The sequence below is a fragment of the Armigeres subalbatus genome, unplaced genomic scaffold (genome assembly GCF_024139115.2).
Source record: "Armigeres subalbatus isolate Guangzhou_Male unplaced genomic scaffold, GZ_Asu_2 Contig1857, whole genome shotgun sequence".
Classification (NCBI taxonomy): domain Eukaryota; kingdom Metazoa; phylum Arthropoda; class Insecta; order Diptera; family Culicidae; genus Armigeres; species Armigeres subalbatus.
In genome coordinates, this window is record NW_026942680.1 from 171,145 (window position 1) to 195,442 (window position 24,298).

The 24,298-nt window shown below is 42.3% G+C and overlaps 1 protein-coding gene across 1 annotated transcript in view; it reads right to left on the minus strand.

Annotated features, from left to right (window-relative positions):
• Window positions 1–4,306: 4,306 nt before the first annotated feature.
• The window catches only part of LOC134203452 (uncharacterized), a 57,208-nt gene continuing 37,216 nt past the window's right edge, over window positions 4,307–24,298 (minus strand). The window contains 4 exon segments of the mRNA XM_062678330.1: window positions 4,307–5,075; window positions 5,581–6,026; window positions 6,094–6,390; window positions 6,453–6,852. Coding sequence (XP_062534314.1) covers window positions 4,721–5,075; window positions 5,581–6,026; window positions 6,094–6,390; window positions 6,453–6,852 — 1,498 coding nt within the window. The 3' untranslated portion in view covers window positions 4,307–4,720.

The following is a 24,298-nucleotide window of genomic DNA, read 5'->3' on the forward strand; positions in this document are numbered from 1 at the left end:
GCGACAGGATTCTGCGTCGAATGCAACTTGTTGCGAGCAAATCGGTTGAGGATAAGTGCCCGAAAAATGAGTGACATTTTTTACGCGATTTTTTCGTACGAATTTGTATTTTGGCCATAACTTCTGATCCTATAGTTCGATCTGACCAATTTCAAATAGGAAACAATGGGACAGGATTCTGCGTCGAATGCAACTTGTTGCGAGCAAATCGGTTGAGAATGAGTTCCCGAAAAATGAGTGACATTTTTTACGCGATTTTTTCGTATGAATTTGTATTTTGGCCATAACTTCTGATCCCATAGTCCGATCTGACCAATTTCAAATAGGAAACAATGGGACAGGATTCTGCGTCGAATGCAACTTGTTGCGAGTAAATCGGTTGAGGATAAGTGCCCGAAAAATGAGTGACATTTTCTACGCGATTTTTTCGTATGAATTTGTATTTTGGCCATAACTTCTGATCCCATAGTTCGATCTGGCCAATTTCAAATAGGAAACAATGGGACAGGATTCTGCGTTGAATGCAACTTGTTGCGAGCAAATCGGTTGAGGATAAGTGCCCGAAAAATGAGTGACATTTTTTTAGTTTTGCGCACACACACACACACACACACACACACACACACACACACACACACACACACACACACACACACACACACACACACACACACACACACACACACACACACACACACACACACACACACACACACACACATCACCTCGATTCGTCGAACTGAGTCGATTGATATACAACACTATGGGTCCCCGAGGCTTCAATAAAAAGTTTGTTTTGGAGCGATCATATAGCCTCTCACGTATACTTAGTATACGAGAAAGGCAAAAATGGTATAATTTTCGATCCCATAGTCCGATATGGCCAATTTTCAATAGGAAACAACGGGACAGGATTCTACGTCGAATGCAACTTGTTGTGAGCAAATCGATTGAGGATAAGTGCCCGGAAAATGAGTGACATTTTTTACGCGATTTTTTCGTATGAATTTGTATTTTGGCCATAACTTTCGATCCCATAGTTCGATCTGGCCAATTTCAAATAGGAAATAATGGGACAGGATTCTGCGTCGAATGCAATTTGTTGCCAGCAAATCGGTTGGGGCTAAGTGCCCGAAAAATGAGTGACATTTTTTACGTGATTTTTTCGTATGAATTTGTATTTTGGCCATAACTTCTGATCCCATGGTTCGATCTGACCAATTTCAAATAAGAAACAATGGGACAGGATTCTGCATCGAATGCAACTTGTTGCGAGCAAATCAGTTGAGGATAAGTTCCCGAAAATGAGTGACATTTTTACACGATTTTTTCGTATGAATTTGTATTTTGGCCATAACTTTCGATCCCATAGTTCGATCTGGCCAATTTCAAATAGGAAATAATGGGACAGGATTCTGCGTCGAATGCAATTTGTTGCGAGCAAATCGGTTGGGGCTAAGTGCCCGAAAAATGAGTGACATTTTTTACGCGATTTTTTCGTATAAATTTGTATTTTGGCCATAACTTCTGATCCCATAGTTCGATCTGACCAATTTCAAATAGGAAACAATGGGACAGGATTCTGCATCGAATGCAACTTGTTGCAAGCAAATCGGTTGAGGATAAGTGCCCGGAAAATGAGTGACATTTTTTACGCGATTTTTTCGTATGAATTTGTATTTTGGCCATAACTTCTGATCCCATTGTCCGATCTGACCAATTTCAAATAGGAAGCGATGGAACAGGGTTCTGCGTCGAATGCAACTTGTTGCGAGCAAATCGGTTGGGGCTAAGTGCCCGAAAAATGAGTGACATTTTCTACGCGATTTTTTCGTATGAATTTGTATTTTGGCCATTACTTCTGATCCCATAGTCCGATCTGACCAATTTCAAATAGGAAACAACGGGACAGGATTCTACGTCGAATGCAACTTGTTGTGAGCAAATCGGTTGAGGATAAGTGCCCGGAAAATGAGTGACATTTTTTACGCGATTTTTTCGTATGAATTTGTATTTTGGCCATAACTCTCGATCCCATAGTCCGATCTGACCAATTTCAAATAGGAAACAATGGGACAGGATTCTGCGTCGAATGCAACTTGTTGCGAGCAAATCGGTTGAGGATGAGTGCCCAAAAAATGAGTGACATTTTTGAGTAGTTTTGCACACCCACACACCCACACACACAAACACATACACACACACACACACACACACACACACACACACACACACACACACACACACACACCCACACACACCCCCCCACACACACCCCCACACACAGACATCACCTCAATTCGTCGAACTGAGTCGATTGGTATATAACACTATGGGTCTCCGGGCCTTCTATAAAAAGTTTGTTTTTGGAGCGATCATATAGCCTTTACCGTATACTTAGTATACGAGAAAGGCAAAAACCCGTACGTGCGACTATAACGCTGTCACAGCGCAAACATGCTTTATACTGGCTTATAGAGCCTGACTTTTATAGCTTTATATTGCCGAAAAGGCGAAATATAGTGCTAATGGTTACTTGGGGTTTCCGTAACTGAAAGCTCCAATATATAGGCACCAACATTTCAAATTTTCTCAAAGACTTCCACATAACGAATATGTACGTTCCGAGTTTTTTAGTTTTTGCTAATGATTCCCTCCTTAGCCGTGCGGTAAGACGCGCGGCTACAAAGCAAAACCATGCTGAGGGTGGCTAGGTTCGATTCCCGATGCCGGTCTAGGCAATTTTCGGATTGGAAATTGTCTCGACTTCCCTGGGCATAAAAGTATCATCGTGTTAACCTCATGATATACGAATGTGAAAATGGTAACCTGGCTTAGAAACCTCGCAGTTAATAACTGTGGAAGTGCTTAATGAACACTAAACTGCGAGTCTGCTCTGTCCCAGTGTGGGGATATAATGCCAATAACAATACACAAAAGTCAGGGATCTTAGCCCTATCCTGGTTATAATAAAACAAAAGTTTGCTGTGCATACATCTTTATTTATAAATGGAGTGCAAATAATTTAATCGCAACCCAATATTGTTTATACTTTTACTGGAACTACAACATTTGATAGTTGATAGAAGAAGACATTTTTGCGCTAACAAAATTACGAATTATTTCTAAATCTTGGCAGATTATTTTTATACGCTAATATATAACATTTCTAGGAACTTTTTTCAAATAGGCGTAACTGTGTTTGACCTTGAAATTTGAAATGGCTAATACTCTCTCAATTCAGCATATTTCGTTCAGCTAACGGTACTACCAGATAGATCGGAATCTATTCTTCCTGTTAGGCACATAAGTTCACAAAAACAGATTAATTAATGAGCACAGTTGCCGTTCCAAAAATCAAGCTCAGAATCATGTACGCCCATTTGAAAAAAGTTCCTAGATTTGTTAATTCCTTGTAATATCAATTGTTGTTCCTTGATATTGTAGATCTATAGTAGTCAAGCCAATATTAGTTTATCAATTATGATATTATACAGTCGACTCTTTACATCTCGATGTTCTATATCTGGATATCTCTCCCTATGTCGATGGTTTCCTCATTCCCTTCAATCTACATGCATTTGAGCTTTCTACATCTCGATATCCCTCTATCTCGATGTGTTCTGATCATATTTTGTTCAAGATTTACTCTCCTTATGTCGATTTGTTCAAATTTTTAGGCTACTAGACCATCTTTGGACAATAACAAACTCATCAACAACAGGAAACGACATTTGTTTTGTTGTCGTTTTTCATAGCAACGAGCTTTTTTGGATCTAGTACCCATTTCAATTTTCCTTCCATTCCTCGATCTCTCCCTATCTCGATGGTCGCTTCAAAATCGAGATGTGGAGAGGCTACTGTATATTGAAAATATATCAGAATAAATCTTAACATTGCAAATTTGAGGTTAAAGCACTAAAGATACATTTTTATTTTGAAAAATATTTTGCGTTTATTTTGGCAATTTGCTCTACTGTCTATTGTTCATATTTTTTTCATATTTTAATTAATTTTTTTTTCATAATTTTCATTTTTCATTTACTTTTTCAACGATTCAATATTTTATTCTATGCACATGGTTTCTGTAGAAAGTATTTCGAGAAAACTAATTTATTATATTAATTTTAAAATTTTCCATTCAGTCATAAGACATAATTACATAGAGGAAATGACGGCTTTGGCAGGTTTTGTTCTATTATTGTCAGGGGGGTTTTCTATAACTAATTATGCTCAAATTTGCACTAAACATTCTTTGCATATAGAGGAATATTGTGGCCGAATTTCATAAAATTTGGTCAACAAAAACCACCCTGACAATAATAGAACAAAACCTGCCAAAGCCGTCATTTCCCCTACCTGTTTTAAAACGAGTTCGTACTATCGCATCTAATTCTACCACTTGATTGTAACTTTAACGAACCGTATTTCTACCTCAACAGTGAGCCCGTCTTCAGTTTCTCGTACTTGGCAAGTCGAGTCGTGTAGGAGACACTGAAGACGGTCTTACTGTTGAGGTCGAAATACATATCTGTTAAAGTTACAGTCAAGTGGTGGAATTAAATGGGATAGTATGAACTCTTCTTATGACAAGTAAGCACATTCCACTGAAAGCTCAACATAATTTTCTCATCATAATTACATAATTATTTGACACATTTTTGCCCGAATCAATGTAATATTTAAAGCATTATTCTCATTAGTCAGACCTTAAATAATTTTAGTACCGGTCCTGTTCCATCTCTGGCGCAATCTTCTGCTGTTTGTCCATCACGTCGATAACGGTTGTCATGTTCTTTGCTTTGTTTTGGCTGATCAAATCCCTGGCGGTCGGAATTACCGGTTTTGTGACGGCGGCACTTTTAACGTCGTCACCCTGATGAGCTACCGAAACCAAACCACTACCATTCTTCCTTTTAGTGCTGCTACCACCGTCTACACCATTCCCCATTTCAATGGGTGTTACGTTCACCGATTTTGTACTTTGTTGGTAGTACATGAACCCGGCACCCACGGTTCCAATAGTTCCGATGACGATGGATAACCATTTTATGGTACTGTTTATGTTGAGGACACTGTGGAGATATAAAAGGTATATAAATTAGCGACGATTCTAATTTGGACTTTAACAAATGACATAAATGGGGATTTTCATGGTGTTTGATGAAAAACATCAGTGAAAATCTGACTATGTGAAAATTGCTTAAAGATTTACATAAGTCAAAACCATTTGTAGTCAAATGCTTTTGATTTTGTCCTGAACAGGTTCTCTGGTATTGGTCGAACTAGGGACTACTTTCAAACATGTCTCATTTGTAATGACACGTTCATAAAATCCAGCAGATAGAACTCCTAGACATGGAAGATATTTTGAAAAACTTCAAACCTGAAGTTATCTTCAATAGACTGTATTAGCTAGTTAGATTCATAAGCTGAATGAATCGTCTGATCAATGAGATAAAAGTTAAAGTGGCCAAACACGGACGACCAAATAGAATGAAAAAAATATTTGTAGAACCAAAATAGTTTGCAAATAAACATGGAATGAAAAAAAACGCACTCAAATTTAGTTTCACTTACAGAAACAATGTGTACTTGAGCTGATTAGTCCATGTCTTATTCAGCGAGGCGCCTTCTTCGGCCCAAAACATCGGCATAATGACTTTCGGTAATTTTCCTAGCAAAGGATGCTCCCGAATAGGTTCCATTTCCATGCTGAACTGCAAACGTTTGGCAGCCGATACTGGGGTACCCGAGAGCTGAAGAAAAGAAACAAAATACGTAATTTAGAACTACATCCATAACTGATACCGCAACCTTACCAAGTGGAAATGGATGTATATGTCGTGATCCTTTTCGTTGGGATTTAGTCCATCAACCGCAGCTGCTAACTTCGGATCCGCATCAAAGAAATGTGGCTTAGAACCGATGAACGGTGCTCCTACGCAGGCACTCAAATCAATCGTTCCTTTCGGTGGGCAACCATCTGGTGGATTACGGCAGAAACAGTGTTGCTTCGGGTCATTCTTTTAATGTCGTAAAACAGCGGTTTCCATCATTCATAAAAGTCAAATAAATCAAATATCAACGTACCTTCGCATCGCCAAAATCCATCTTGAAAAAACTCATCGGCAGACCGGCATATTTGGATTTACCGGCGTAGAACGCTCCCAATGAGCGGCATATATCCGGCGACCAAGCCCACAGCTGATCCTTCTTTGTCAAAAATGGCGGAAAGATGGTCGAATCGGTTCCGACATACTTATTGCACTCGTCGCCATCGTAGATGTCCATTTCAGTTTCATCGTTGAAGGTGATTACGCGCCCTATGTCCATTATATTCTTAACCCCTCGATACACCATAAATCGACCAACAGCAGTTCCATTTCTCTGAAAAATATATTCAACTCAATTTTCATTACCCCGACTGAACCCAAATATGGCTTCAATACCAATCCAAACATCGAAAATTTAAAGTGGGTCTCATTGTGGGGCATTACGGCTCCCTCCGACTCCAACCCCGAGCAGAGTGCTTGCGCAGCAAATTCTTCGCTGCTGCAATCAATCAGAATGCCATCAAACAGCAGATCCATTACACGGGTCGTCAAAAAGCCCGAAGTCAGTGGATCCATAATGATTTCCAACGCCTTGGTGACTAACGGCATCATGGGTTCTCGATCGCGTTGAACCATCAACAGTGCACCCAAAACCAGCGGATGCGGAATGGTGATCATTTCGTCCCCCGTCAGAGGCGCGGTGAGGTCCGGCCGGAAGATCCAGGTATTTTTCAGAGTGAAAGTCATCGTGTCTTCCTGTTCGTTGTCTTCGGTATCGTATTTCTCTTTCCACTCTCTAATCGAGAATTCAAGTATAACTTATATTGGACCATTTCCACGCCAAATAGATTTACTATCATTGATTTAAATGAAACTTGGCACATGTTTTCAGTCGGCTAAAAAAAATGTCCGCTGGTGTTCATCATCTTTCAAGAACATTTTTTTTAAAAGCCCAAGTGTTTTTACTTAGAGGTCTCCAGTAGCTCTGCGAGCAAAAGCGTAGGAGCCGGAGCCAAGCCGGAGATGGCGAATTCGATTCTCGGTCCAGTCTAGGATGTTTCCGGATTGGAAACATTCTCGACTACCTGGGCATAATTTATCCATTGTACTTGCGACACAAGTTACATACTCATGCAATGGCGGGCATAGAAAAGCTTTCAATTTAAAACAGAAGAAATGCTAATAGAATACTAAGTTGAAACGCAGCCCAAGTTCCAACTGTAATGTAGAGCCATTGAAGAAGAGATGTGTTTTTCCTTACAACTTATTTAAGAAATCATAACTTCAAAAGCATTTCAGATAGAGAAAAAAAATTGTTGTTGTACTTGTAGGGTTATAGTTGACTCAAAAAATCCGAAGGGTTGTGTACAAGACACGACCGCAAGTATTGCGATTGATCCTTCTGCCGTTGCTAAGCGATTGATTTTTACTTTGAAGAATTTTTTTTTCGAATCAGCTTTCTTTTCAAAAATAGTCTTATTGAAAAGAAGCGTTTTTTTTTCAATAATAAGCAGAAACAAAACCAAATCAGAGTCTGGAGATAAAAATTCACTTAACTGCAACTGCGAATTAATTTTTCCAACACGCTAACTTTCACTTACTCAGTGACTGAGTAAAATTGTATTGCTCTCTCTTTCTATCCCACGGAAATTTTACTCAATTTCCATCAAAAGCAGGACAACTCAAAACTATGAGTAATCCTGCTTTTGACGGAAATTGAGTAAAATTTCCGTGGCAAGAAAAGAGATGGCAATACAATTTTACTCAGTCACTGAGTAGGTGAAAGTTAGAGTGAACGGCTCGGGTGCACCCTCGTGAACCGATTAATTTTTAATGATGAGCCTTTTCAAATATTAACACGAACAAAACCAAGATGGAAACCATCCAGGGTTTGAATCTAAAGGAGAATAACAACATCTCTCACTTATCATATCTGTTATACACTCTCGATAGGTAGCAGCCCCCTGAAACGGCTGTCATCTGCATACAATATGATTGAAGCCGAAAACTTGGTGCTAGCTGTCAAGCTGTGGCTTTAAGCACGGAACACAGTGACGCATGCGACAATATCGCTCGGGGACAGATTTAATTCGGATAAAAAATAAATAAACAGCATTTTTATTTTATTTTAGGCTCGATTTTAGGCTGTTGTTAAAAGAAAAAGCGCACCATCTAAAATATGTTTCTAAACATTATTGCAATTATTAGCTGATTCGTTCATTTCAGATACACATGTTTCGCTATAGCGCAAAAGTTATCAGCACCGGTTTTTGTCAGAATAACAAATACCAGAATAATATTGCGCTTTTTGCACTTTATAAGAGTTCTGCGAAATTTTTTTTCTCACAGGCATGTTTTTCTCACACTCAATACACTCAAAAAAGTTTGATTTTCCGTGTATAATATTTGAGTGTGAGTGCTCAATCTGAAAACAAATAGACGTCAAATCATGGTGGGAATCGATTTAGTGTACACGGTTACATGTGACTAACGAGTAATGGGTTATAATTGGGTAAATTTCAGTAACTAAAAACGATCAACCCGAAATGAGAGTGAGCGTGAGAAAAAGAAGCGGGCAAATCACAATCTACACATAACTCTTCAAATTGGTGAAATCGGCAATAATAATAACAAATTTGCCAAGTCTGCCTGATACCCATGTCGATAGTTTGATAGATGTCTGAAGGAATTTGACAAATATTTGGCGTTGTGATAAACAGTGGGTCATTAATTCCTAATGCATCTTTCTGTTTGTAAACCAAATTTTTGCAAGTAGAAAAAATAAAACTGCAAAACAATTAACTGATTGATCAGCAGCGATTTATTTTTCCACTAAATTTTAGAACACTATGCTCGTTGGAATCTGAAGCAAAATAAAACAATAACGCTGGTATCTCCAGCAGTGTTCTGTTCATGTTTGAATTTTGTTCAAATAAATAAAATAATTATTTATCTTGCTGCTCAGAAATGCCGCGTAATTGCAAAGTGCATTGATTCGAATTCCGAACGTAAAATAACGCCTTCAATCGCCAAAACATAAAAAAAAATTGAACCTCGTGATTCAATCTGCAGAAAAAACAAAGCTGTGCAACAGTTTTGAGCTTTTGAATCTTGTCTTGTCTTGTCTTGTCATACTTTTGAGCTTTTTTGAATCTGAACTTAAATTAATCTAGGGCAGCTGCTGGGAGAATGCATGTTTCAGATTCAATTAAAATAAAATGCAGCAGAACAACACTACTAATCTGATTTAATTCTTATAAGAAGGTTATAGGTGACTTAGGGTTCTTAAGATTAACTCATAATCGACGAAAATTCAAATGTTACACATTTGCGACATGGGCAGAATAGTTAGGTTAGGTAAAAAATATTAAATTTCCAGTTCAGGCATCCCTAAATTATCAAAATCGGATGATAATTGACAGAGTTACAATATATTTATTTAATTGCTCTCAAAGTTTGCCTAACCCAGTTAATTTGGTCATTCATTTATTTAGTTTACATCTAAACAGATAACACTGAATCAACAATTTGACGCCACAATGCACGGTTCGAGGCCGCATCTCTCCATCCTCGGATACGCCCCACGCTCGCCAAGTCGTTTTGCACCTGGTCTGCCCATCTCGCTCGCTGCGCTCCACGCCGTCTCGTACCTGCCGGATCGGAAGCGAACATCATCTTTGCAGGGTTGCTGTCCGGCATTCTTGCAACATGTCCTGCCCATCGTACCCTTCCTTCATCGTATCAATGACCGATTTATCTTTAATAATGTGTATTTATAATCACTCATAGCGACAAAGTCAAAACCTTGCGTGAAAACTTCACTTTCTACCGACGACAGACAAATCGGCATAGCGAAAAAAAACTGTAGTAAACACCAATACTGACGCCATACAATTTCCTTCAGTCATAATGTGAACAAATGTTTTCATCGTCTTCTTCCGACACGTGCTTGACATTCACCTACCGACGTTAGCTTTGCGCTTTGAATGAAGTTCATCTAGGAACCATCTTCATTTTCAATCATCAAAAGGAAAAATACTAAGTTGGAGTCTCGCGGGAAAATTTCATGTTGTGCCGACAACATCCAAATCGTTGCAAACGCCACATTAGAAAATAAATTGTAATCACCTGCCGACAGCCTATGCTCGGACCGGCACTAATGCTATGATTCCGCTACCGATGCCAAACAATTATGCTTGATTCTATGAAGAAAGTTCGTCTTATATCAACTTTCTCAATCACTAAAATCATATAAGTCAGAATCACGCATGAAAATTTACCAATTCGTAGCGGTTGCACTTTAGAAAAATTATTTCAACTTAACCTTCTTTCCAAACATAATTATGGTCCTAAAAAGAACCGATTCATTTCCATTTATGTGCCTCACTAACAGCAACCACTCGACTGCACGATCGCCATACGATGATTCGGCGCTACGGACGCCGTTAATTGTCAGATCCGCCGAAGATGCTGTTTTAAATACGGATGTAAATGATGTTCGTGTGCTGCTGCCACGACCGCCACCACCACCGCTGCGACAGTCGTTGTCGCTAGGATCGCTTCTGGACGCCCTGGTCCGCTCTCCGTGAAATCCAGAATGAAAATGAGCGAAACACGGGGCTTTTTATACACAGGGAAAACGAAGCAGTGGGCCAAAACCCAAGTAACAAATTCCATGCTTATTGGATTTATTTAATTCTTATAACGAATTTCGAATAGCATTCACCATAGCTAGTTGCTAAGCTTTATTGTCGATCTTATTGCTATCAATGAATATGCTGAAAAAGCTTCAAACGTCAACCGCCTATTTACCTTATGAGCGGCTCTATAGTTGTGATGGAGAGCGTGATAAATCCTATTTTCATAGCTTGATCAAAACCAAATTTTTTGGTCGTAATTTGGTCACACGAGTAACCCCAATAAGAATATTTCCATCGCAAAGAATACAAGACACTGGCTGATTGGCCCACCAAGAGAAGATTCAAAATAAGGTATAAAAGAAAAGTGCATTCGCTCGCAGAGCATTCAGTCTTTTTTATACCACCACTAAAAATTCGCGGTTATTTGAAAAGATCGTTTTCTTACTTTTTGGACTTAGCCGAAGCAAACAGCCTTTTTCAAGGCTCTAAGAGTTAAAAATAATGTTCTCCTTCAGTCGCTATCGCACGGATTAGGAGGCCCTACATCCCCTGCTGGGCCAACTTGTGGCTTATTTCAGGCAGTCCTTCAGTGGGAATCTTGGTGGCAAAACACACACACGCGATTTCTTCAAGAATATTGCAGTTCTTTCTCTTGATTTTCTTCAACTTGTTTCGGCTCGATACCAATGCCGGCCGGTCTCGGCTCAACACTGATGCAGGTCGCCCTCGGCTCTTCATTGATGCCGGCTAGTTTCGGCTCGACTCTGCTGCTGCTGCCGGTATCTCCTCGGCATTGCTGCGGTGTCGGGTCTGTAGAATGGGCTGCTTCTGGAACATTTTCTGCGGCTGTACTGGCATGCTTTGGCTGATGGTGGTCTCGGCGCTGCCGGGCCGAAAAGCGGATGATGCGGACGATACTGTTTTGCGAAAAGATGCGAGTGCTGTCGAATCGATGCTGCTGTGGCTGTGCTTGTCCCGGTTAGAAATGAAAGAAAAATATCCCGTTGGAAGTTTTGAACAGAATGAGAAGGAAAAATTACGTCACCCTCTTTTATGGCTTATTTTGGTGCGCAGTTGCAGCTTATCCGCTAGCGTCTGCACCCATCAGAATCAAGCGAACAAATGACGCGAGGAACAAGCGGCACCCATATTTATAGGTTTCATTGCAGTCAATGTTTTGCTTCGAAAACAGTTTTAGGCCTATTGAAACAAGTTTTTCGGGTCATATCAAGTATGAATATGAAAGGCATACTTAAGATCTGTCGATTAAGGGGTTTTCCGAAAAGATCCGTTCACTGGGACAAACGCTATTATCATTCAAAATCTTTCAACACAGCGTAACGCGATAGATTTAAAAAAATTGAAATGACACCCGGTATAGTAAAGAGAGACGTAAGTCCTACGTCAAAATCCATCGAAAGATAAAGACGCTATTAGTGTTTGAAACCTATCCAAATTTCGCGACGGTCTCGAATTTGGAAATTTCCATTTTACACCCTGTATCTGAGTCTTCCCCTTAGACGTATAGTTTACGTCAAAATTTAGCCATGAGCCATGCTGCTTACTCGTATTCTTCATGTTCCACACGAAATCGTCGTCGAAACTGGCCTTAATACGATTTTATGGGTCCTCAAACTTCTGAGGTCGGTGTGGAGCAGTAAGCCCATGCTCATTTCCTATGACCGAAACAGCTGAATAATTCGGTTAATTGCCATAATGCAGGCATCCATCCGCGCCTCTTGCTTGTTCCCGAAATACCGACATGCCAGTTCCAAAAGATCGCTCTGTCGACCAGTTCCAGCTGCTCTTGATCTTCTTCTTGGCCTTAGTACCCGTTCAATGGAAAACGTACACTTATTTTATTTTTTTTTTCAAAGAGATCTCAGCATTTTTTGCTTATTTTCCCAAGGTGGGCACCGCCGAGTTTCAGCAAACATTATTTTTGCCCAGTTCTCAGAAAAAGTGACGTTTCAGTTGCTGAGATATGGTAAATATTTTGCCGAAAATCAGTAATAAACCAAATTTTCTGCCGAAGTAAAGCTCTGAAATTTACTGAGCTAGAGCGGTGCCCAATTTTGCCGAGCTCGACAAAGAAAAACTTGATCTGAATGTTTAATAAACCATATCCATCATTACTCAAAGTAGTATGTATGTCGAAATGTATCAAGTATAGGCTTACACTGTCATTGTTTTGCACTGGCACGGGTTTTTCATAATCATGTAGAAATTGTAAGGCATCAAAGGTTCATGAACTAGGCTCATAAAACTCTGCAGCTCCTTCTCCGTCCGCCTCCGCAGGCGCTAATACACCACCGATGAATCCAACGATGTGACCTTGGATGAACCGTTGATGAGAGTTATAAAGTATGGTACCGACTTCAAGGTAGCCAGAAAATCTTCAAACTGCTGACAATCGTCTTGACTTCAGAGCGGATCGGCTGTGTATCGGTTCTGCGTCATCGGTTGGTTGCGCCTGGGTGCTGGTTGAAGTGCGATGAGTTTGGATGTGTCCTATTCAAATAGAAGAGTGTTTGATTGCTCGAAACGACGAAAAAAAACATGCAAGACACGTAACTTCGTGTGGGGATTCCTCAACCCCCACAGAATACTGTCGAGGCCGAGCGAATATCCTTAGCACATCCGTCGAATATCTGAATTATCATAGGCTGTGTACTCACAAGTATGTTCTGACAGAACGAGTAGCGCTAGTGATACATAGACGATGTACCCAATATTCGAATTAGTATCGTCCCTTTCTTTGTTTCGTTCTGTCAATCGAGCTCATATTCGTGTGCTAATGGGCGCCTACTATTCGAACGCCGATTGCTTCGATTTAGAAATTCAAATCTCATTCAAATAATTCATGCTTCCATTTCGTATCTTTGATTATTATTTTAACACAATCCGCTACTACCACAAATACTTGACGCAATACATCAGAATTGACGAACAGGAACTGAGCAGAGCTTGATTCGACCTTGGATGGACCAGACATCAACGGAGTGGACATCAGATCTTCAGACATTCTGACGAGTGGCGACTCCTGCTGCGTCACATGGACTACGGAGGACAAACATTCTCTGAGATTTTTGACTATATATTATAAAACAAAAACTTAACTGGGACGCGGAGACCCGGAGGCCTCCGCAGCGCCACCAGGCGCCTGATGGGGAAGGAGTTAATCCTCCTCGTGACTTGACGTGGACGGCGACGGACCAATTCTGGACAATTAATTGGTAGGACACACACTTTGGAAATCAAAGGAAGAAGTCTCCGTCTGTCGTGCGAACTTTGACGACACGGATGTTGCCGCCTTTCCCCGGGTGTCCAACGTGCAGGATGCTTTTAACCGGCTGAAATGTTAGCGTTTCGAAGTCGGCCGCCGACGAGGATTAATCCGTTTACCAAGCGAGGGCATAGTAGTTCTAAGCGAGACGTAGGTTTCACTTCTTCATTCTTACGTAACGCGGCTAGTTCTTCTGGAAAACTTTCTCTCTGGGCTAGGATCAGTAACTGATGTGAAGCTGCTTCTCGTTCTTCATATCGCACTAGACCAACTCTGCGGTCGCTAATGTTTCGACAGTTGTGCACAAATCTCCGGACGAGGGATACGATGCGAACTAAATCTTGTAATGACGATCGAAGGCTGAAGATTGTGCTAGGTTCAATAACTTGAGCTGGAGCAGACACCGATATTTGTTCCTCCAGTAACAGAGGATCTATTTTTTATCATCAGACTAAGGCCGGAGTGGCCTGTGCTGCACATAAAAGACTTCTCCATTCAGCTCGGTTCATGGCTGCACTTCGCCAACCACGCAGTCGGCGGAGGGTCCGCAAGTCGTCCTCCACCTGATCGATCCACCTTGCCCGCTGTGCACCTCGCCTTCTTGTTCCCGTCGGATCGTTGTCGAGAACCATTTTCACCGGATTACTGTCCGACATTCTGGCTACGTGCCCGGCCCACCGCAGTCTTCCGATTTTCGCGGTGTGAACGATGGATGGTTCTCCCAACAGCTGATGCAACTCGTGGTTCATTCGCCTCCTCCACGTACCGTCCGCCATCTGCAACCCACCATAGATGGTACGCAACACTTTCCTTTCGAAAACTCCCAGTGCGCGTTGGTCCTCCACGAGCATCGTCCAGGTCTCGTGTCCGTAGAGAACTACCGGTCTTATAAGCGTTTTGTAGATAGTCAGTTTGGTACGGCGGCGAACTCTATTCGATCGAAGCGTCTTGCGGAGTCCAAAGTACGTACGATTTCCAGCCACTATGCGTCTCCGAATTTCTCTGCTGGTATCGTTATCGGCGGTCACCAGTGAGCCCAAGTACACGAATTCTTCAACCACCTCGATTTCGTCACCACCGATAGAAACTCGTGGTGGGTGGCTCACATTGACCTCTCTTGAGCCTCTTCCTATCATGTACTTCGTCTTCGACGTGTTGATGACTAGTCCAATCCGTTTAGCTTCGCTTTTCAGTCTGATGTAGGCTTCCTCCATCCTCTCAAAGTTACGTGCCATGATATCAATGTCGTCGGCGAAACCAAATAACTGGACGGACTTCGTGAAAATCGTACCACTCGTGTCAATCCCTGCTCTTCGTATTACTCCCTCCAAAGCGATGTTGAATAGCAGACACGAAAGACCATCACCTTGATACCCTCTACGCGTTTCGAAGGGACTCGAGAATGCCCCTGAAACTCGAACTACGCACATCACCCGATCCATCGTCGCCTTGATCAACCGTATCAGTTTATCCGGAAATCCGTTTTCGTGCATTAGCTGCCATAGCTGGTCCTGATCGATTGTATCATATGCGGCTTTGAAGTCGATAAATAGATGATGTGTGGGCAGGTTGTATTCGCGGCATTTCTGCAATACCTGACGTATGGCGAACACCTGGTCTGTGTTAGAGCGTTCACCCATAAATCCCGCCTGGTACTGCCCCACGAACTCTTTTGCAATTGGTGTTAGTCGGCGGCATAAAATTTGGGAGAGTACCTTGTAGGCGGCGTTCAGCAATGTTATTGCGATGATTTTGTAGATGGGACACACGACACCTTCCATCCACTCCTGCGGCAGAACCTCATCCTCCCAAACCTTGGTAATTACCCAGTGCAGCGCTGTAGCCAGTGCCTCACCACCGTGTTTAAACAGCTCTCCTGGTAGTTGGTCAACTCCAGGGGCTTTGTCGGCCGATCTCCACCTGGATTTCCTGGAGTTACGTAGCCGGAAGTCACATGTCCTGCGCGCATGCTCCTAGGTTCATTACCATACCGCCACCATTTAGGTGCTCTTCGTAGTGCTGCCGCCACCTTTGGATCACCTCACGCTCGTTTGTAAGAAGGTTCCCGTTTATGTCCCTACACATATCGGGCTGTGGCATGTGGCCCTTACATGAAAGGTTCAACTTCTCATAGAACTTTCGTGCGTTATTAGCGCGGTACAGTTCCTCCGTCTCTTCACGGTCTCGATCCTCCTGCTGGCGCTTTTTCCTCCGGAAAATCGAGTTTTGTCTGTTCCGCGCCCGTTTGTATCGTGCCTCGTTCGCCCTCGTGCGGTGTTGCAGCAATCTCGCCCATGCTGCATTCTTCTCCTCAACTAACTGCTCACATTCGCCGTCATACCAGTCGTTTCTCTGATCCGGGGGCACCGAGCCATGCCATTCAATATTCGCACTGCGGTAAGTGCGTACGTTCGTGATGTCGGAGAAGAATTTACCGTCGATTAGAACGTGGAACTAGGCTCATAAAACTCTGCAGCTCCTTCTCCGTCCGCCTCCGCAGGCGCTAATGCGCCACCGATGAAACCAACGATGTGACCTCGGATGAAACGTTGACGAGAGTTCCAAGTATGGTACCGACTTCAAAGTGGCCGCAACTGTCCAGAAAAACTTCAAACTGCTGATAATCATCTTGTCTCCAGTGCGGATCTGATGTGTATCGGTTCTGAGTCATCGGTTGGTTGCGCCTGGGTGCCGGTTGAAGTGCGACGAGTTTGGATGTATCCTCCGATTGAAACAGAAGAGTGTTTGATTGCTCGAAACGACGAAAAAAAAACCCAGATTAATCCACCTAGCGGTGATGGTGCCTTTCTCGACCTTCGTAAAATGTGTGTGCTTGAAAAAAGATGAGCTAGTGGCTAGGAGTAAAAAAGACAAATTTCTTTGTCCGTTCTATGAACATCAGATTATTTATGGCAAAGATATTGTAGATCCAGTTGAAAACCGAAAATCATATTTTGTCCCATTTCCGGATGTCGCAACTGCATCGCGAGTGGTGCCCGACTATGGCACAGTTGCGCACTACTCGCGATGCAGTTGCAACATCCGGAAATGCGAGAAAATGCGATTTCGCGGGACCTCGGTTCGGTTTTCAGCTTGATCTACAATATGCTAATAAGAATTTCGACATTTTTGTTTCCTTTTCCAATCTTTCCGTACATAACCCTGTTTTATTTCACCCAGTCATATATTTTAAGGATATCACTTTTGGATGTTAGTTGAACTGAAGCTCCGACTACACAAAAAGAAAACGAAAATGTCATTCCCATCACGCGAGCGGAGGGCAATATTTGTTATGATATGAATCTCATGACCGTCTTTCTGCCAAACTCCCGTCTGAAATGGGAGAGACAGAGACATCATCTCAGTTCGTCGAGCTGAATCGATTGGTATATAACACTATGTGTCTCCAGGCCTTCTGTAAAAGTTTGGTTTTTGGAGCGAACATACAGCCTTTTCGTAAAAGGCTAAAATGGTGTTTCGGCCATAACTTCCGATCCCATAGTCCAGTGGTGCTCAGCATTTTGTGTGTTTTTTGCCTTAATTTGCTTATCACACAATAAAAATGAGCTTTCATCTTACAAGTTAGTACTTGGACGAAAGCTTTCAAATATATCTATCAGCAGAGGATATTAAAACGAATATTAATGGTAAAATCATTCCGTACGACTTGATCAAAGTAAAATTACCCTGCGGCCCGCGGTCCGCACTTTTGTTTTGCTTTGATCGTTTCGTACGGAGTGAATTTAACACCAACATCCGTTTTATTACCCTCAGCAGATAGATATATTTGAAAGCTTTCGACCAAGTGCTAATTTGTATGGGTTAAGCTCATTTTATGGTGTGAGAAGTAAATTAAGGTGAAAAACGCCCAAAGTGCTGAGCACCACTGCCATAGTCCGATCTAGCCAATTTTCAATAGGAAACAATGGGACAGGATTCTGCGTCGAATGCAACTTGTTGCGTGTGAATCGATTAAGGTTAGGTGGCCGAAAAATAGGTGACATTTTTTGTGATTTTTATGAAAGAAGGTATTTTGGTCATAACTTCAGATCCCATAGTTCGACCTGTCCAATTTTCAATAGGAAACAATGGGAAAGGATTTTGCGTCGAATCCAATTTGTTGCGAGCAAATCGGTTGAGAATAAGTGCCTGAAAAATGAGTGACATTTCTTACGCAATATTTTTGTATGAATTTGTATTTTGGCCATAACTCTCGATCCCATAGTCCGATCTGGCCAATTTCAAATAAGAAATAATGGGACAGGATTCTGCGTCGAATGCAACTTGTTGCGAGCAAATCGGTTGAGGATAAGTGCCCGAAAAATGAGTGACATTTTTACGCGATTTTTTTGTATGAATTTGTATTTTGGCCATAACTTTCGATCCCATAGTCCGATCTGGCCAATTTTGAATAGGAAACAATGAGACAGGATTCTGCGTCGAATGCAACTTGTTGCGAGCAAATCGGTTGAAAATAAGTGCCCGAAAAATGAGTGACATTTTTTACGCGATTTTTCGTAGGATTTTGTATTTTGGCCATAACTTTCGACCCCATAGTCCGATCTAGCCAATTTCAAATAGAAAATAATGGGACAGGATTCTGCGTCGAATGCAACTTGTTGCGAGCAAATCGGTTGAAGATAAGTGCCCGAAAAATGAGTGACATTTTTTACGCGATTTTTTCGTATGATTTTGTATTTTGGCCATAACTTTCGATCCCATAGTTCGATCTGGCCAATTTCAAATAGGAAACAATGGGACAGGATTCTGCGTCGAATGCAACTTGTTGCGAGCAAATCAGTTGAGGATAAGTGCCCGAAAATGAGTGACATTTTGTTGAGTAGTTTTGCACACACACACACACATACACACACACATACACACACACACACACACACACACACAGACATCACCTCGATTCGTCGAACTGAGTCGATTGGTATATAACACTATGGGTCTCCGGGCCTTCTATAAAAAGTTTGTTTTTGGAGCGATCATATAGCCTTTACCGTATACTTAGTATACGAGAAAGGCAAAACATGCAAGACACGTAACTTTGTGTGGGGATTCCTCAACGCCCACAGAATACTTGACGCAATACATCAAAATTGACGAACAGGAACTGAGCAGAGCTTGATTCGACCTTGGATGGACCAGACATCAACGGAGTGGACATCAGATTTCAGACATTCGGGCGAGCGACGGCTCCTGCCACGTCGGATGGACTTGACTACGGAGGACAAACATTCTCTGAGCTTTCTGACTATATACTATAAAACAAAAGCTTAACTGGGACGCGGAGACCCGAAGGCCTCCGCAGCGCCACCAGGCGCCTGATGGAGAAGAAGTTAATCCTCCTCGTAACTTGACGTGGACGGAGACGGACCAATTCTGAATAATGAATTGGTAGGACACACACTTTGGAAATCGAAGGAAGAAGTCTCCGTCTGTCGTGCAAACTTTGACGACACGGATGTTGCCGTCTTTTCCCGGGTGTCCAACGTGCAGGATGCTTTTAACCGGCTGAAATGTTAGCGTTTCGAAGCCGGCCGCCGACGAGGATTAATCCGTTTACCAAGCGAGGGCATAGTAGTTCTAAGCGAGACGTAGCTTTCACTTCTTCACGTAACGCGGCTAGTTCTTCTGGAAAACTTTCTCTCTGGGCTAGGATCAGTAACTGATGTGAAGCTGCTTCTCGTTCTTCATATCGCACTAGACCTACTCTGCGGTCGCTAGTGTTTCGACAGTTGTGCACAAATCTCCGGACGAGGGATACGATGCGAACTAAATCTTGTAATGACGATCGAAGGCTGAAGATTGTGCTAGGTTCAATATTACCAATTTCCCACCTTATCGGCCGCGACGATTTGAAATCGTCGCAAAACAAATTGACGCCAAAATCATCGCCAGCAGAAATGGCCATAAGATCTGTCAAATCAACTGTGAACAAAATTTTATATACTCAATAATCACATTATTTCCAAAAATTGAGCCCTGTTTTCAATGCAGATTGTCATTATTTTCTAATAAAACTAACATAATTTTAGCGTAAAGATGTTGGCGACGATTTTGATAGTGCCTAAAAAATGGTCGGCGTGTTTTGTTACCAAGGAAACAGACAATAACTAGAGCTGGATTAGACACCGATATTTGTTCCTCCAGTAACTCCAGGTCCTCCTGATAAATGTAGCCGTTGTCGGCCATAAGGTTTTGTCTAACTGTAACCAAGGTGGCCCTTGCCACCACATCTGGAAGTCCTTCAGTTGTTGAGGATCCATTCCTCTTGATAGAACATCTGCCGGGTTCTCCAAGCCGGCTATGTGATTCCAGATACCTCCACGTGTGATGTGCTGAATTTCAGACTCCCTGTTGGCAACGAAAATGTTCCAACGAGACGGAGGCGCTGCGATCCAATACTTAACGATCATTGAGTTGGTCCAAAAATACGACTGAACTGCGATCTTGAGACTTTGGACGCCTTTTTCGTACAGATGTGCGCCTGTTAGTGCAGACGAGAGCTCTAATCGTGGAATCGAAATATGTTTTCGTTTCTTCTCTAGGTCTTCAAGCGGAGCTACTCGAGATTTAGCGGTTACCAGTGATGACGAAACTGTTCCATCGAACGAGACACACCTGATGTAGATGCAGGCGCCGTACGCCTTCTGAGATGCGTCACAGACCATGTGAAGCTCGACGGACAATGTTTCGCTTCCGAATGCAATCCAACGAGGTACTTGCAACAGAGTCAGACCTTCCAAACTTTCTCTAAATCCTTTCCACCACATTTGAAGCTCTTCGGGTAGAATATCGTTCCAGGATCACTTTGTTCTCCAAAGACCCTGGAGAAATACCTTGGAAGGAACAAGACTAGGTCCAACCAGGCCTAACGGATCGAAAAGCTTCGCGAAAGCGGACAATATAATCCTCTTGGTAATCTCAGTAGCAGGGTTCCACCGAGGTACAGTGAACCGAAAAATTTCCGAACGGGGTTCCCATTTAATTCCAAGGGTCTTAACTGTGGGGTTAGAGAGTTCGAGATCCAAACAAGAGCGTTCATCTCGCAGATAAGGTGGAATATGATCAAGCATTTCTCTAGAGTTGAAGATCCTGCGACAATTGTACAGCTTCTTCAAGGCTGTCAACGCTCTCCAGCGTATCGCCGACGTAGAACTCGTAGAGAATCGTATCAGTGGCGGCAGGAAAGTTGTTCTTCTCATCCTTTGCCAACTTCTTTAGGCAACGCGTGGCCAAGTACGGTGCTGAAGACGTACCGTACGTGACTGTGGTCAGCATGAACAATCGAATCGGCTTAGTTGAATCCTCTCTCCATACTATGCATTGGAGTGGATGATCCATCGGGTACATCTTGATCATCCTATACATCTTCTCAATGTCAGCTGTCATCGCGAACTTCCTCAGACGGAAACGTAGTGTTATGGAAGTAAGGTCCTCCTGAACCACAGGACCCACCATGAGAGCTTCATTCAATGAAACTCCAGACGTGCTTGCGCACGACGCATCAAACATGACACGCAGTTTGGTCGTGGTGCTATCAGGCTTTAATACCGCATGGTGCGGTAGGAAGTATGCTACCGGAAATGTGCTTAGGTCTCGTGCTGAGATCTCACCCATATGCTGCATCCGAATATATTCGTCGATGAAATCGGAATACATCTTTTTCACGAATGGATCGGTTTCCAATCTGCGCTCCAATGCCATGAAGCGACGAGTAGCGATGGCCTGAGTATCTCCCAAGAGATCAACGAAAAATTGTTTCTTGGGTAGCTGAACAACGAATCTGCCGGTAGAGTCTCTCGTCGTCGTTCTCTCGTTCGTTTCACATGCCGACTCTTCTAGTGACAATGTGCTGGTGGTGCGACACGATTCCAGCTCAAAGAACCGTGCTAGTCAGCTAACTCATCCGGAATCCCTCCAGAGATTATCCAGCCCAAACGAGTATTTTGGAACATTGGACCAGAATCTCCCAGCTTCATTTGACGCTCTGCAATCATCAGCTCCAGATATACTTCTGCTCCTATGATCAGATCTACAGCTCCAGATTCGTGGAACGTTGGATCGGCTAATACTATCTCCTTCGGAACATTCCAGGAACGGATGTCAATGCTTCGTGTTGGAAGATCGACGGTTACTCGTGGCAAGATATGGAACTTAAGATTTGCCACATAGTTTGTAGCAAGCGAATGAACTTCCGCGAAAACTGCTTGAGTAGATGCAGTTCACGATCCACTGATTCCGACGATCGGTAAATGCTCACGAGTTCGTTTGAACTTGAGCCTTTGCGAAACGGTTTCAGACATATATCATCGCTGAGAACCAGAGTCCAGCAATGCACGTGCAAGCAAAGTTTTACCGAACTGATCGTAAAGGCTTACGACAGCGGTAGAGAGAAGAACGGTGTGCGGAACATATCTTGTTGTAGCTAGTGGAGCAGTGTGTAGGCTTGTACTAGGGCCGTCTATGGCGGATAAGTGTGAATGAGCGTTACTTGCATGTGTGGAATTTGATTGTTCTGTGCGTCCAGCTTGTGTATGCTGAGTGTGTGTTGAGTGACCGATTTGTGTTGGCTTAACTTGTAGTGGTTGCTGTCCAGGTGATTTCCTAGATGACAGATTCCCATATGACTGTCCTGGCTTGGCAGACGGATTCGCGATGGTGGACGAGTTCGCGTGAAGTAACGAGTGGTGCCGTTGACCACAGTGGAAGCACGATCTTCGGCTGCAGAATCGTGCGAAGTGTCCTGATGACAGGCAATTCAAACAAAGCAAATGTTTCTTCACGCCGTCGAGCTTCTCCGCAATCCGCATCTTCGAAAACTTGGTACACTTAAAGGCAGAGTGAGCTGATTCTCCGCAAAATGGACAGCAGCTTGATTGGATTCCAGCATAACTGACTGTTGGACGAAATGGCTCGAAACTAAAAATAGCTTTAGTAAAACAACCTAGAGGGTATGTCAATAAGCACATCGATAATTTCCTCTGTTATTTACATAAGTCGAAGTGACTGTGTTGACAGATCATCAGTCATTGAATCTGGAGATCAGGAGTTCATATCTAGGTAGCAACAAAATTGGAATTTCAATTTTCACAAAAAAAATGAACTCCGATATTTACTCTCTACTCTTAAATAATATTTAATTAAATTAAATTTAGTGGCTGTACAAGACTTATTTAACAGATTCAAAAAGTCTGAATAAGCACTATTGAAGCAAATTAATATTACTGGATTGGTCCGTGAAGATTGAGAAAAAGTTGTGTAACATGCAGTAAAGTAGTTGTGCAAGCACGTCAAAAACAGCTGAATAGATTTGCCAGATTCGCTGGTAAAAGGATTAAATAAAAGTTCTTAATCATACGTGTACAAAGAAAGCAAGGCCTGCCTTTGCGAGTTTAAGAAATATATGGACAACAGGCAGATGCGTGAACGCACCAAAATACGAATTTTCAACTCTAACGTGAAATCTATGCTACTATACGCTAGCGAAACATGGTGTGTATCAGTGGAGAACACCCAACGGCTGCAGGTGTTGATCAGCAAAAGCCTGCGGTATATAATTCGGGCCTGGTGGCCTCACAACTGGGTCTCAATCAGCGAGCTTCACCGTCATTGTCACCAGAGGCCGATAGCAACAGAAATTCGGGATCGGAAGTGGGGCTGGGCTGGCCACACCTTATGTAGGGGCGGAAACGAAATCTGTAAACAAGAATTAGACTGAAACCCAGCGGGACATCGCAGCAGAGGCAACCCCAGAGGCACAGGAAGGAAATCTTTCAAGTCGGTCCTTAGCACCACCGGAGGTATACAGGACCCATAAGTAAGTAAGTAAACCCCTTTCAATTCTCCTTCCATGCTTCGATCTTTCCCTATCTAGATAGTCCCTTCAATATCGAGATGTAGACAGTGGACTGTAGTTCCAAAAATTTTGCTCTTAGAAAAACTATTTCACAGACGAGTCTCCATACCGGAGTTGATCTTCCATTTTTCTTTAGTTTTTTTTTATGTCGTATAGGAAAAAAATCGAAAAAACAGTTTTTTGTAGGAGTTTGAGTTTAAATGCTAGTTTCTGAATGTTCGGGCGACATTTTTTAATTTTTTTTCAATGCGTTTAATAATAAAAAAAAAAACCAGCATCAAGTTTATCTCTATCTGGAATGGTTTTGGTGTTACGATTTCTCAATTAAAATGTTAGTTTTCTGAAAAATTGTTAGCGAAAACAGCTCTTGAAAGATGATGATTTTTTTTTCTATAGCCGATTTTAAACATGTGCCAAGTTTTATTCAAATCAATAATGGTCATTT